This window comes from Urocampus carinirostris, chromosome 4, assembly GCF_059441175.1.
Source record: "Urocampus carinirostris isolate Australia breed hairy pipefish chromosome 4, RoL_Ucar_1.0, whole genome shotgun sequence".
Taxonomy (NCBI): domain Eukaryota; kingdom Metazoa; phylum Chordata; class Actinopteri; order Syngnathiformes; family Syngnathidae; genus Urocampus; species Urocampus carinirostris.
The window spans coordinates 3,297,462-3,312,023 of NC_142352.1; the positions used below are offsets into that span (position 1 = coordinate 3,297,462).

Below are 14,562 nucleotides of genomic sequence, written 5' to 3' on the forward strand. Positions count from 1 at the left end.
TCATGTTATGTTATGTTATCTTACAATTCATTTCATTATTCATGTATTTATTTTGGGTAGCAGGGCGGCGCAGTGGTTAGCGCGTGTGCGGCACAGTTCTGAGGTCATGAGATCGAACCTCCTGTGTGGAGTTTGCATGTTCTCCCCGTGCTTATGTGGGTTTACCCCGGGCACGCCGGTTTCCTCTCAACCAATTGCAAGTTTTTTTTTCAATCATGCTTAGCCTGTGACAACCTATAAGGGCAGACCTGGGCACTCCGGTCCTGGAGGGCCGTATGTTCTGCATGATTTTTGAGGTTTCTCTGATCCAATACAGGTGATTCCAATCACCAGTATCGTTAACGAGCACTTGCTAGCTTGCTAACGAGGTTGTAATTTGTATCACCTGAGTTAAAGAAGAGCAAACTTCAAAATCTGGCAGGACTATCTACTTTGGCTTCGAAAATATATAGACAATAGCGAACGATTTAAATATAGATCGGTTAGCCAATGAAATTCCCATTGTAATTTTATGCAAATGCATGAGCTGTAATCAAATCCGAGCCAAAAAGTAACGTGCAGAAATGAAACCCGGAATCCATTTTTTTACTCGCGATCATCACACGCAAGCGTGCATAATTCCGGATTGACTTCTGGTAAGAGAAGTCAAACATTTACAACTCTTTCACAATGTCTAAAAAAATGGCCAGAGTATAATACAAGGTTGCAAAGTGTCTAGGGCTTTAAACTGGTCGTCTCTAAAATGGCCACTTTTGAAACGCTTTGACAAAGCTACAGAAAAATGTGTAAAATACAATGTTGAGTTTTTCAGGGGGCAGCACAGTGACGCAGTGGTTAGTGCGTGTGCGTCACAGTTCTGAGGTCATGAGACCGAACCTTCTGTGTGGAGTTTGCATGTTCTCCCCGTGCTTGCGCGGGTTTCCTCCGGGCACACCGGTTTCCTCCCACATTCCAAAAACATGCATGTCAGGTTAATTGGTCGGTCAAAATTGTCCCTTGAGAGAGTTGTCTGTCTCTGTGTGACCTGCGATTGGCTGGCAACCAGTTCAGGGTGTCCCCTGCCCAATGCCTGAAGATAGCTGGGATGGGCTCCAGCACCCCCGCGACCCTACTGAGGATAAGCGGTACGGATAATAGATGGATGGATGGATTTATTTATTTTTCTTTATTTATTTCTTTATTGTTTGCAATTTGTGCCTGTTTCTGTTTTCGCAGTGTTTACAAGGCTGTTCGTATTTAAGCTACATGCTAACAGATAGCTGAAGCTGAGAAAATAACAGGATACTTTGCCGATATAAAGAGTAATATGGACTGCCCAAAACACACCACAGGAAATGGTGCTCCTACGACCATAGTGGTTAAGAGATCGGACCGACCAACCTGATATAAATTGTGCGCCGCAAACCCCAGCATTATTGTAAATTGTAAAAAAATTACTCGGTTCTATAATGCACAACTCGCTTCTCTTTTTTAAATCAGGAGTGTCCGCTGAAATTGTTCTTTTCCTCTGTTTTCTAACCACCGCAAGTACTCTTTTGCCTCAAGCTTCAACTGTGACGTCTCAGTGAAAAGGCTGTTTGAGGCGCGCTTAAATACCCGCAAATTGCCATAAATTCAAAAGCGCACCTTATAATTAAGTGTGATATACGATGAATCAAATGCATAATGACAACTAAATGCTTCTACATATGGTAACCATGGATGAAGGAATCAATTCATTTTAGATTTCCTAGGATTTATATTTTATGAAATACATGTTCTATTTTCTGATGTTTTTTTATAAATACACACCTCACTCTTATGACACCATCCCCTGATCTAAAACCTACATGAGGGCAAGGAAAAACTCAAAAACCTCAACATGAGGAATATGAAGAAACCTTGAGAAGGGACCACACATGAGGGTAATCCCACTTCCAGGATGACCAGGCTGCAATGGGTGTTGCAATAACAAATAATACACAGATATTGTCAACAAAAAAATATAGGTTATTCATATGCTATAGAATAGAATAGAATAGAATATGCCTTTATTGTCATTGTTACAACACGGGATATGCTGTGACAACGAAATTGGACGACTCCAGTTCCATTTTTACAGTGAGGATAAGGAAACAAAGAGATAAAGGAACAAAGAACTAACTGTCTTTGTTGTAAGTAGGCTTTGTTTTCCTTCGGAGGGGGGGTTGATGAGGGGGGTGAGGGACAAACAGAGTTGGTGGATACAACCGGAATGTTTGATGTTTGATCTTACATTACACATAGTCCAGTGTTTTTCCCGAATTGCTCAGTCCACATATTGAATGGATTTGGGAGTACAGTCCATAACATGCCCGATTAAAGTCGCCGTCGACGATAAAGCTCCGTTGGGGTGTGCAAGCTGCTGTTTATTGATAGCAGCGGGCAGGAGATTTAGCGCTATGCTAACGTTAGCGTCCGGTGAAACGGTTAGCGGTGGAAAGTAAACAGCAAACACAAAGACCACAGTTAACTCTCCCAGTGCATAGGCTCGGAGTGTGTTTTAAGCCTAGATTTAAACAGTTCCACTGAGGTTGCAGATTGAATCTCAGGGGGAAGAGCATTCCACAGCACCAGGGCCCAAATGGAAAACGCTCTCGAACCTGCGGATTTCTTCTTGGCTCTTGGGATCACGAGTAGACCAGCATTTTCAGAGCGAAGGCTCCGGACCGGAACATAGGGGGAAATTAAATCTGAAGGATATGAGGGAGCAATTCCATGCATGATTTTGTATACTACCAACAGAACCTTCAAATCACATCTTACGCTAACAGGGAGCCAATGCAGGTTAGCTAAAATCAGGGTCATGTGATCAAACTTTCTTGTCTTAGTTAAAAGGCTCGCTGCAGCATTTTGTACCAGCTGTAGGCTCTTGATTTTGGACTTCGGGAGACCGGAGAGTAGTGCATCACAGTCATCGAGACGGGAGGTAACGTGAATTATAATTTCCGCAGCTCTTTGAGACTCTTTGTGATTAAGAGCTTCACGAATAAACATGACTTGACTCTTACTGTAGTTTTAACCATTTGCTCCTTATAGTCCGGTGTGTCTCTTATATAGAGGAGTTATTTTTGAAGGATCGCCTCTATATATCCGGAAAATGGGGTACATTTCAAAGCTGGAAAGTCAATAGCCTCATCCACAAATGTGTTGATAATTCGGTGATATTTTTGTACCAGGCTAGTGCGTTGTCGCTGTCACCATCGCAGATGCCGCCGTCACGCCGCATCTTCGATTATCCGAACGCACGCAACCGTAACGGACGTTGAACGCGCACAGCAGGATTCGAACGAGTCAAGTTGAAAAGTAGCCGTTCCGTGTTTTGTCCTCCTGAAAACTGATGTAAATATTCCCAAGGGGTTACAAGATTGAAAAAAGAAGGGTTCACGAAGCAGCACCGAAAATCCTCTTTTGTTATCTGCATTAATGAAACACGTTTCATTTCCCGCTCTGACCTCCTTTCGTTCCTCCGGGGAGGTGACATGACCCTGGGGTCGGCGTTCCCGCTCCAGCAAATAGCTTTTGGATATCCAGTCGCTTATAATCAGGTTAATGATTCGCTCTTACGCTCTTCCCCTCAGGAGAGAAGCCCTACCGCTGCCCTCATTGCGACTACGCCGGCACCCAGTCCGCCAGTCTCAAGTACCACCTGGAGCGCCACCACCGCGAGCGCCAAAACGGCTCGGCCACGCACGCTCCCTCGTCCGACCACAAGGAGGACCACGGGAAAGCGGCTGGCGGGAGCGCCGTCTTCGCCCGCCCGGATGTTCTGCGTCACGTTTTTAAAGGTCTCCCTCCGAACTTGGACTTCAGGGCGGGACCCTTGATGCCGCACCAGTGGGCGTCGGCCGGCGTCATGGCGGCGAGCGAACGCGGGGAACGCCATTTCGACGCGGCCGCAGAGAACATGAAAACCAACGACGGCCCCGGGTCCCTGATTTCCGCGGATGGTCCCGCCAGCTTCTCTGATCTAAGCCGAGCCTACCAAAGCATGATGGGAAACGGAGTTCACTTTCAAGGCAGTCTGCAGGCTTTCATGGACAATTTTGTCCTCAGTTCCATGAAGAAAGACATGAAGGACAGCCACAGTCCGGTCCAGGTCCAAGGACTTTCCTATCACGATAACGGCGAGCCTAGAGCCAAGCGCGCTGCCCTGGTAGACCAAGAAAGGGATGACAAACTTGAGGCCAAGCAGAAGCCGTCTGGAAAATCGGGCTCCCAGTTTGAGCCACTGGATCTGTCGGTGTCTGTGCGCCCGGAGTCCGGGTCCGGTTCTCTCCCTGGCTCCTCCGTCACCATCCATGACAACGTCGCCTGGCACGGCTGTCTCTTCTGCTCCTTCTCTACCGCTTCACTGGAGCTTATGGCCCTTCATCTCCAGGCCAACCATCTGGGTCAGGCCCAGTTGCAGAGGGCCGACACAGGCAAGGAGAGACACGGTGAAGCGTCTCCCACCAGCCGCGAATCCCCCAACATGAAGAACATGCTCTCAGATAAAGACGGAGAAGGCGAGAGGAACCAGGTGGGTTGGAACAACCATATTGACCAGCCCTACAACCCCTTCCAGAGCGACTTCTACAGGCGCTTCGGTGGCTTATACGACGGTTCTCCTCGAGGGGCCTCTCAGAGTCTTCATGGCTACTTACCCACGACTGAGCCAGGATTGGAACCTCCCCCCAAAGCCTTCCATGGAGCATCTTTGACTATGGAGGACCATATCGGTGAGAGGAGTTCCTGCGGAGAACCCGACGAAGATCAAGTCGGATCCGATGACGAGGGTATCAAATCCGATGTGCTCGTCGCAACAGACACACCGACAGCTACACCCAAGCGAGGGCATCAAAATTCCGACGAAGAGCAAGAGGACCGGGAGGAAGCCGAAGAAGACGACGACCATGATGATGACGCGTACCAGGAGGAAGAAGGGATTCCGACTCAGGACCGTGTTCTGAACCACCACAAGCAGCCGCAAGACAGTTTGATGGCCTCCTCTTCCGTGGCGCCACCGCAATTCCAGCAAAACCAGAAGCAAGTCATCTCCTTGGAGAAGGTGTGGCAACAAGGCATGAACCTCCTGCCTCCGCCCGAAGCACCGCCTGCTCTCCTGAAGGCCGAGCCCAAGATCAACATGATGTCTGTGCTCCGAGGCTACGGCGCAGACAACCTGCCGACCTTTAACTTGAAGCGGGCCGAAGCATCCGGTGAGTCTTTGCACAAACGCTTTTGATTTTGACACCTGAACAATCTGCATTGTCAGGATATCACAAATAACAATGCTTAACAATGAGAACATGGTGGAAAATCAGATAGACCTAGGTGCCTTGACTAAAATTTTGACAAACTTGCCTCAGCTTTCCACCATACAGTATGTATTCCTTCATATGGGTTAGGTCCTGCCATGAGAGCATTCGGGCAGTCCATTGTGGCTCAACTCTTCTGACCTGCTCTCGCTATTTATGATCATCTAGAAGAAAACATGCTGGTATGACCAGCAAGGGGTATTGCAATGCAATTGATGTTTTTGAAGCCAATCGGACTGTTTTTTAGAGTTTAAGCAGGGAGCGGGTATCCGTAATAAATTACGTATCATTCCACTCATATGTTGTTGTTTGTGTATGGAAGAGTTAACCGACAACTGCAACTGAAGAAAAAAACATTTATAAATCAATCTATTCATTTTAGTGGTTAAATCAGATGCCTGTACTTTAGTTTGTATTCTAGTTATTTAAATAATGTTCTTTTAATTTCCGACATTTTTTTCTGAACATGCAGTACCGTAAATTCCGGACTATAGAGCGCACCTGATTATAAGCCGCACCCACCACATTTTGAGAGGAAAACCAATTTTGTACATACACAAGCCGCACCTGTATATAAGCCGCATGCGCCCACATTTAAACATGTAACACAAACACAAATTTAACCCAAACCCGACTTCAAGTCCCGCGATTGAAACTAAATGTCCTTCATCAAAGTCCACGGTCCAAAAATCACAGCCGGCAAAATGAACGGAAAATGATACCGGTACTTAATGTTTGATGCAGACCTGCAGAGTCCGGGTCCCGTTGAAAGTAATCCAGGGAAAAAAGTGTATATTTCCAAAGGTAAGGGTGGGAAAAATATATCAGATGAACACATTTACTCACGCAACTCCTTTTTCTTTAACCAACTTTTTACCCCCTCTTCTTTCCTTGTCTGTCCCTCACCTTTAGCGGTCCCCACTTAAACTCGGCACCCCGCGTTTGTTCCGCCCCTCATTTTTCGTTCACCCGTGCAAAACATATCAGAATAAGTGTCTCAAATAAATACAAATAAAAACTTTACAAAAATATACAGTTGCAAATACATATTATACGTGGGTTACACATATTTGCAAAGAAAGACGGTACACCGAGAGAGTTTTCAAAGCTTTGAAAATAATAATATAGCTTTGACAGGGCAGTTAATAGTAGCAACACTCGAGCGCCGCTGTTTTCCGTTAGAAAAATTACATAAATTGATTGAAATATACAGGTGCAAATACATATTATACACGGGTTACACATATTTACATATACGGATCGTACTGGTTTCCATAATAAACAGTAGCAGGAGAAGCCTCCTAATCTGACTCAGACACAGCACCTTCATCATCTGGTCACCGTCGTCGTTGGTGTAATGTGTCGTCCTTCTCTTCAGAGATGAGCCCGACTTCTGCAATGATGGGCAGCGGCGGTTGTTTGACACTAGATCCTAAATCACTGAGGACAACTATTTTGTTCACACATTTTGAGTATAATATTGTACAATATACTTTGCATTATTCGTGCATCATATCCAATATTTTTGTCACGAATCGGGTCAGCAAACAGGAATGGAGAACCCAATCGCGTAACGTACTCACAGTTTATTATGGAGGGGAGGAATGCGCGCACACTCGATCCGGGGATCGATGGTCGCGGTAGTGGATCGAAATCCGAACAAAGAGTGGTAAAAATCAAAGAGATCAGGAAGAAAATAAAACAGGATCAAATGCAGGCAAAGAGTTTCACATGCTCACAGAATTTCATATGCTCTGACAATTAGCGGCTTGAAGGACAGCGTTTAAGTACTCCCGGGGAGCAATCTGTCAACGCGTTTCAGCCGGTGTCCATGGGCGGGGCCAATTGGGCGCCGTGGCAAACGTGACAGAACCTGGCGCCACACGGCTGGGACCAATTGGGCGCCATGGCAACCGTGAAACTTTTAAGTTGCAGAAAAGAAAAATAAATTAAGTAAAATTAAAATAACTTAGGGCAGCACGGCGGCGCAGTGGTTAGCGCGTGTGTGGCACAGTTCTGATGTCATGAGATGGGACCTCCTGTGTGGAGTTTGCATGTTCTCCCCGTGCTTGTGCGGTTTTCCTCCGGGCACTCCGGTTTCCTCCCACATTCCAAAAACATGCATGTCAGTTTATTGGCCGGTCCAAATTGTCCCTAGGTGTGAATGAGTCTGCCCACTACCCGAAGATAGCTGGGATGGGCTCCAGCACCCCCGCGACCCTACTGAGGATAGGCGGTGCGGATAATGGATGGATGGATGTTAGTAATTGGTAACATGGCAGCGCAGTGGTTAGCACGTGTGAGGCACAGTTCTGAGGTCATGAGATCGAACCTCCTGTGTGGAGTTTGCATGTTCTCCCCTCGCTCGCGTGGGTTTCCTCCGGGCAATCCGGTTTCCTTCCACATTCCAAAAACATGCATGTCAGGTTAATTGGCTGGTCCAAATTGTCCCTAGGTGTGAATGAGCGAGTGAGTTGTCTGTCCCTCTGTGCCCTGCGACTGGCTGGCAACCAGTTCAGGGTGTCCCCTGTCCACTGCCCGAAGACAGCTGAGATGGGCTCCAGCACCCCCGGGACCCTACTGAGGATAAGCGGTGCAGATAATTAATGGATGGATGGATGAAATAACTTTGAATTTAAATCTTTAAATCTCCGTTAAAGGGACAGTGTGTATCCTCTAGTGTAAAGAAAACTGTCATCTTTAAAATTAACTTCCTCAAAATAATGACTGGTACTTTCTCCCGAGAATTTGTTTATAACAATGGTGATCTGCTGCCCCCTACTGATACCAAACCATACCGTTCTCTTCTATTCCGATCGCAGCAAATAGTCGACAATGGCACGCTTTTCGCAAATAATACTTTTTGTCAGCAGTTAGCCAAAATTGGACAATTTTGGATTTTATAAAGCGTTCCGACTGCAGCACAATTCCCAAACCTGGCGAGAACGGAGTCGGAATCTCGCGCAATCTGCTCAGGCGAGGAAGCATATGGCCGTGCGGCCGCCGCGGCCCGCTTCATGAATATTTCATTCCCAGTGAAAATGACGCTCCTTCATTGCAGAATCTTTCCAGGATGCCGCCATGACAACGCCCAAGTATCAAAGACACAGTCCAAGTGGGGTCAATGTTCCCTGTCATTTTCCTTACGGGTCTGAGCGTTCACACAAAGTCGGTGAGCAACGCTTGAAACAACAGTGAGCAACCATAATCCCAAGTGTGGCAAGATAATTCATTATCAAACATGTCCAAAACATCAAGTTACTTTTTGCTGAGTTTCCGGCAATGTAAAATTATTTTTCTCTTTTGAATGAATTGACTCATGTACTATTGCAAAGGTTGTACGGCCTACAAACGTTGTTTGTTCTTACAATTCTTTCACAAGATATACATTTCTTTTTATTTCCCGATATATTTTGTCGCATAATATTAATATCCCACATGCCGACATTTCTTGTGTAAATACCATGTAAATTATAACTATAGCCTTATCCCCCTTGCTTTATAACCTTATCTTCTCTGTTCCTTTATCTTCTTGGCTCATACCTCACTGTGAATGTGTAAAACTGGAGTGTCATGCCCAATTTCGTTGTCACAATATGTTAACCCATTTTGTAACAATGACAATAAAGGTATATTCTATTCTATCTATTCTATTCTATAATATTAACATTTCTGGGGGCTTATTTGGTCGGTTGTCAGAGACAGAACTGTACTTAATCACATTTTTTAGTGGAAGTACAGATTCACTTGATATAATTGGAGATTATTTGAATTTTGAATTTTTCCGTGTTTTTTTTTAATTCCTTTGAAAAAATCTCATTGTGATTATTTTTTCTAAGCTCTTACTTTTTTTCTTTTTGTTCTCTATTTACTTTTTTCCTACATTTCTTTTATTTCTTTTTTTCTGGCTTTTTTTTTCTAAATTTTCCCTTCTTTTTTTTCTCTTCCTTTTGTTACTTTTTTTCTCAGCTTTTCACTACTTTTTCATTTTGGTATTTTTTTCTTTTTTGTTCTATTCCCCACTTCCTTTAAGTCCTTTTGTGCATCGTTTTACATAATATTTGGTCATGTTGGGATGAAAGAAGCAAAAACAACCTGAAGAGCCGTTTAGGACCCGAAAAAGCCGATTCCTTTTAGTGGGCCGAGCCGAAGTATCCGGTTCTCTACTAACTTTACTCAACTTCGTTCTACTTCGACTCGACTTCAATATACCGCATTTAGGACACAACGTAAGGGGAACCCGTGTATTTTTATCTTCATGCACTGTAACTTTGACTTAAGTCGCTTCTTAATTAGTCATTTTGAGCCCTCATTTTTGTGCGCTGGCTAGATTTTCTTGCGCGCTGAGAATGTGCGAACACTGTGCCCAAGGATCAAAGACACAGTGCAAGTGGGGTAAAAAGCAAAATCTAGTTCCGGCGCGAACAAAGAGGGGCAGTGTTGCGGGGTCACTTACTGTACCTCTCATAATTCCCATGAAAGCATATCTGTCTTAAAACGGACGATTCATGTTACTGCGAAGGCGCCGCGGAGGTCTTTCCCATCCGGGAAACTCGAATCCCTCCCGTAATGACCGCCAATCTGCTGGCCTTTTGTGCGCTTTCCGACCACCACATTAATTTTTGCTAATGATGTAAAGCGTCACAATGTGTGCTTTTGTGCGCTGAGGTCGTCTGGCGCCCCCGCCCCAAAACGAGGTTATACGCGATTAATAATCTGATTAAAGTGGATTGGCCCAGCCGGCCTGCTGTTGAACAGTCAAAAGCAGCCATTGTTTCTGCGTCGTGCTTTTTAAAGATGACTATTTACGTTTATTTATTTATTTACGTGTCCTTGGGCCAGGTAACGTCGCTAATCCCGATTGAAAAGGTCCGCAGTTAATCCATTTCAGTATGATTTCAAAATCGCAGGTCAGGTGGCAAGAGTTCATCGTGTGGAATTGGACGTTAACCTCTCCCCTTCGTTCGATTCTATGTTCAAGTCACTGCAGTTCCATGTTATTCCACTAGGCGGTTGTACCGGGCTACAGGTGGACGAGACCCTCAATAACAAAGTGATAACTAATTACAGTGGAACCTCGGTTCTCGACCAATAATCCGTTCCAGAATCCTGTTCGAAAACCGATCTGTTCCACCACCGAAATCATTTTTCCCATTAAAAATAATGTAAATCGTTTTAATCCGTTCCAACACCCTGAATGTTTACCTTGAATGTTTAACGTAAAGCTAACCCAGGCTAATCGTACGTTCGCGTTATCGTAATCTTCTGTACGAAAGATTACGCTAACATGAACGTGTAAAAATAAAAAAAAAGGATAAAGAAAAGAATTATGAATAGGATTTCTTATCTTTGTGGTGGTCAGCAGAAGGCGCAGTTGGACGGTGGGCAGCGGAAAATCATCAAAAGTTTTTCAACCTCTTCCAAAACTTGCGGCCGTTGCTTCCTTATAGCACTCACTCCCTTAGCCACGTCACTAGATTTCACAGCCTCCTTATTCTTTTACTGATCATAGATTTAGCCATGCTGTATTCCCTAGCAAGATCAGACACTCGCACACCTCCTTCATATTATGCTATTATTTCTTTCATAAATGCAATAGTTGTACGCACTACTTTTCTTTTTTCACCTGTAGCAACTTTGCTGCTTGCACTGACTTTCTTCGGAGGCATAATTAGGAGTTAAAACACTTCGTACACCTATATTAAAAGCGAAAACAAAACGAAGCACGTCCACATGCGATAACAGTTGGTCACGAAAAGAGCGATCTACAGCATCTCACCCTAGCGTACGCACTCACGCATTACCGGCGTTCGAACTCCGATTTTTTGACCGAACAGCGAAGCAAGAATTTCTCGAAATTTTGGGTCGGACTCCGATTTGTTCGAACTGAGAGCCGTTCGAAAACCGAGGTTGCACTGTAAATGCAATCCCTTCGACAGTGTTAATCGAGTAGAATGTGACGCTAACCTCTCCCGTTCGTTCGATGTCCGAGTAACTGCAGTTCCATTTTATTCCACTAGGCGGTTGTACCGGGCTATAGGTGGACAAAGCCATCAAGAACAAAGTGATAACTAATTAAATACAATCCCTTCGACAGTGTTAATCGAGTAGAATGTGACGTTAACCTCTCCCGTTCGTTCAATTCTATGTTCAAGTCACTGCAGTTCCATTTTATTCCACTAGGTGGTTATATTGGGCTACAGGTGGACAAAACTCTCAAGAAGAAAGTGATAGCTAATTAAATGCAATCCCGTCGACAGTGTTAATCGAGTAGAATGTGACGTTAACCTTTCCCGTCCGTTCGATTCGATGTTCAAGTCACTGCAGTTCCATTTTATTCCACTAGGCGGTTGTACCGGGCTACAGGTGGATAAAACCCTCAAGAACAAAGTGATAACTACCGTATTTTCCGCACTATAAGGCGCACCTAAAAGCTTTTATTTTTTTCAAAAGCTGACCATGCGCCTTATAATACAGTGCTCCTTATTTATAGATCAATTTTAAAATTGCAAAGTTTTCCAACTAACTTGCAGCCGCCGACTCGATTTTCCCCCGAACGCCAAGTAGTCCGCGGTGTATGCTGGGATTTATTTACCGGCGTTTCATTGGCTAACCAATGTGTCAATCATCATTTGAATCAATCACTATTGGCTAAAGTTATTCGGAGGTCAAGGGGCGGATCCTTTTTATCATTTACAGGCTGGCATTGGCTTAAACGGCGAAACAAAGACTGCAATTGGCCGAAAAAGATGAATGTGGATGGAACGATGCATTTGAGTGACATCGTACGGACACCGCATCCGCACGTGTTCTCGACACGTATTTGCGTCTTTGCAAGCTTTCGGAATGTTAAGGGGGTAATAAGTTGGACTGAACTATCTGACTGTTTCGTCGACGTTCCCATTGTAGCGCCTTATAATCCGGTGCGTCTTATGTATGTCAAAAATAGGACCAAAAACTATTTTTTCGGGGTGCGCCCTATAACCCGGTGCGCCTTATAGTGCGGAAAATACGGTAATTAAATACAATCCCTTTGACGGTGTTAATCGAGTGGAATGTGACGTTAACCTCTCCCGTTCGTTCGATCCTATGTCCCTGCAGTTCCATTTTATTCCACTAGGCGGTTGTACCGGGCTACAGGTAGACAAAACCGTCAAGAAGAAGAACTAATTAAATGCAATCCCTTTGACAGTGTTAATCGAGTGGAATGTGACGCGAACCTCAACACCGGGGTTTTTTAAACAGTGTGCTGAGGCAAACCAGTTTACTGTGAGAATTTGTCTGGCGTACCTGCGGAAATTACCCAATTTTATCTTTGCACATGAAAAACATTTTAAAAATGTTCAAAAACAAAATGATTTTATAGATAGGACATTTTGCGAGTTAATTGCATAGCACAGGATGCTAATGATAGACGTTGGAATTTGTTTTTAGAACATCTATGTCCATGTTTTATTTGGGTTTTCAGAGTCTGGAGTGGGATGAGAATCAGCACCTCTAAGTCCGAGACCATGGTACTCAGCCGGGAAAAGGGTGGCATACTCCCTCCGGGTTGGTAATGAGATCTTGCCCCAAGTGGAGGAGTTCAAGTATCTTGGGGTCTTGTTCACGAGTGAGGGTAGGATGGAACAGGAGATCGACAGACGGGTCCTTGCAGCGTCTGCCGTCATGCGGACCCTGTACCGGTCCATCTTGGTGAAGAGGGAGCTGAGTCAAAAGGCTAAGCTCTCGATCTACTGGTCGATCTATGTTCCTACCCTCACCTATGGTCATGAACTTTTGGTTATGACCGAAAAAACACGATCCTGGATACAAGTGGCCCAAATGAGTTTCCTTCGCAGGGTATCTGGGTTCTCCCTTAGAGATAAGGTGAGAAGCTCAGTCATCCGGAAGGGGCTCTATGTAGAGCCACTGTTCCTCTGCAGTGAGAGGAGCCAGTTGAGGTGGCTCGGGCATCTGATACAGACTCCTCCCTCGGGAGGTGTTCCAGGCATGTCCCACCGGCAGGAGGCCCCGTGGGCGACCCAGGACACACTGAGCTGGCCTGGGAATGCCTCCGGATCCCGTCGCATGTCAGGTTAATTGCCCAGCCCAAATTGTCCCTAGGTGTGAATGAGCGAGTGAGTTGTAGGTCCGTGTCACCTGCGACTGTTCCCTGCCCACTGCCCGAAGATAGCTGGGATGGGCTCCAGCACCCCCGCGACCCTACTGAAGATAACCGGTGCAGATAATTGACGAATGGATGGATTCAACTTTCAAACGACGCCCAACACCTTTTAATATTTCTCGAGGAGGGGTCCTGCTAATAAAGTATTAGATGGTTATTGTCTCTTGAGTATTTGGAGTCAGAACTTCAAGTAAAAGGCTCGTTGGGCAAGTTAAACCACAGGTGTCATTTCTTTGGCCACAATTCAAGGTCTCTGAACGTCAAAGGGTAATTGGCATGCGGTAGCTTGGCGTAGAGGGTTGCAAAAAGTTCAAGGTATTTCAAGTTGTCTCTTTGCTCAGAGTTAAGTGATTTTCCCCTACTATCTGTTTCACTCCACGTCCAAAACTGAAGTGAAAGGGTAGTTGATAGGAAGTTGAAAGGGTAATGTGTGTCTGAGAGTTAAAGGGTAATTGGTGTTAAAAGGTAGCAGTAGTCTTAGCGCTGAGTGCAATTGGCAGCCCTCGACCGACTTTTGGAGCACGAGCGTTGACTTCGGGTTCGGAGTTAAAGGCTAATGGTCTCTGCTTAAAGGCTAGTTGGAGTTCAAGGCTAATTTCATGCCCAGCTTGATGTAGTTTTAGGGTCAAACCAATGGAATCATGTTCCTCCTTCATGGAGCAAATGATGAGTAAGATTGAAACTATGTGCAAGGTTATTATGAGAAAACAAGAATGAGTCTTAAATCAAGTGCCTGGGCTAGTTCCTGGTCCAAAGGCTGAAAGCGGTGACTTGAAATGTCAAAGCTGCCAGAGCAATGTTCCCTCTAAGCTGCGTGTGTGCGCAATTGCGCACTACCCAGAGCTTTTCCGCGCACAAGAAAATCTAGCCAAGCTCACAAAAATCAGGGCTCGAAACTGCTAATTAAGAAGCAAATTAAGTCAAAGTTACAGTGCATGAAGGTAAAAATACACGGGTTGAGGAGGTCGAAGTTGAGTAAAGTTAGTAGAGTTTTTCGAGAACCGGCTTCTTCGGTTCGACTCACTAAAAAGAACCGGCTCTTTCGGGTCCTAAACGGCTCTTCAGGTGTTTTTTTTC

At 45.0% G+C, this 14,562-nt stretch overlaps 1 protein-coding gene across 2 annotated transcripts in view; it reads left to right on the top strand.

Annotated features, from left to right (window-relative positions):
• Nucleotides 1-14,562, top strand: part of znf536 (zinc finger protein 536) — a 391,766-nt gene that overhangs the window by 305,628 nt on the left and 71,576 nt on the right. For both annotated transcript variants that reach the window (XM_088333467.1, XM_088333466.1), the window contains exon 8: nt 3,600-5,219. In XM_088333467.1, coding sequence (XP_088189593.1) covers nt 3,600-5,219 — 1,620 coding nt within the window. The remainder of the gene's footprint in view (nt 1-3,599; nt 5,220-14,562) is intronic.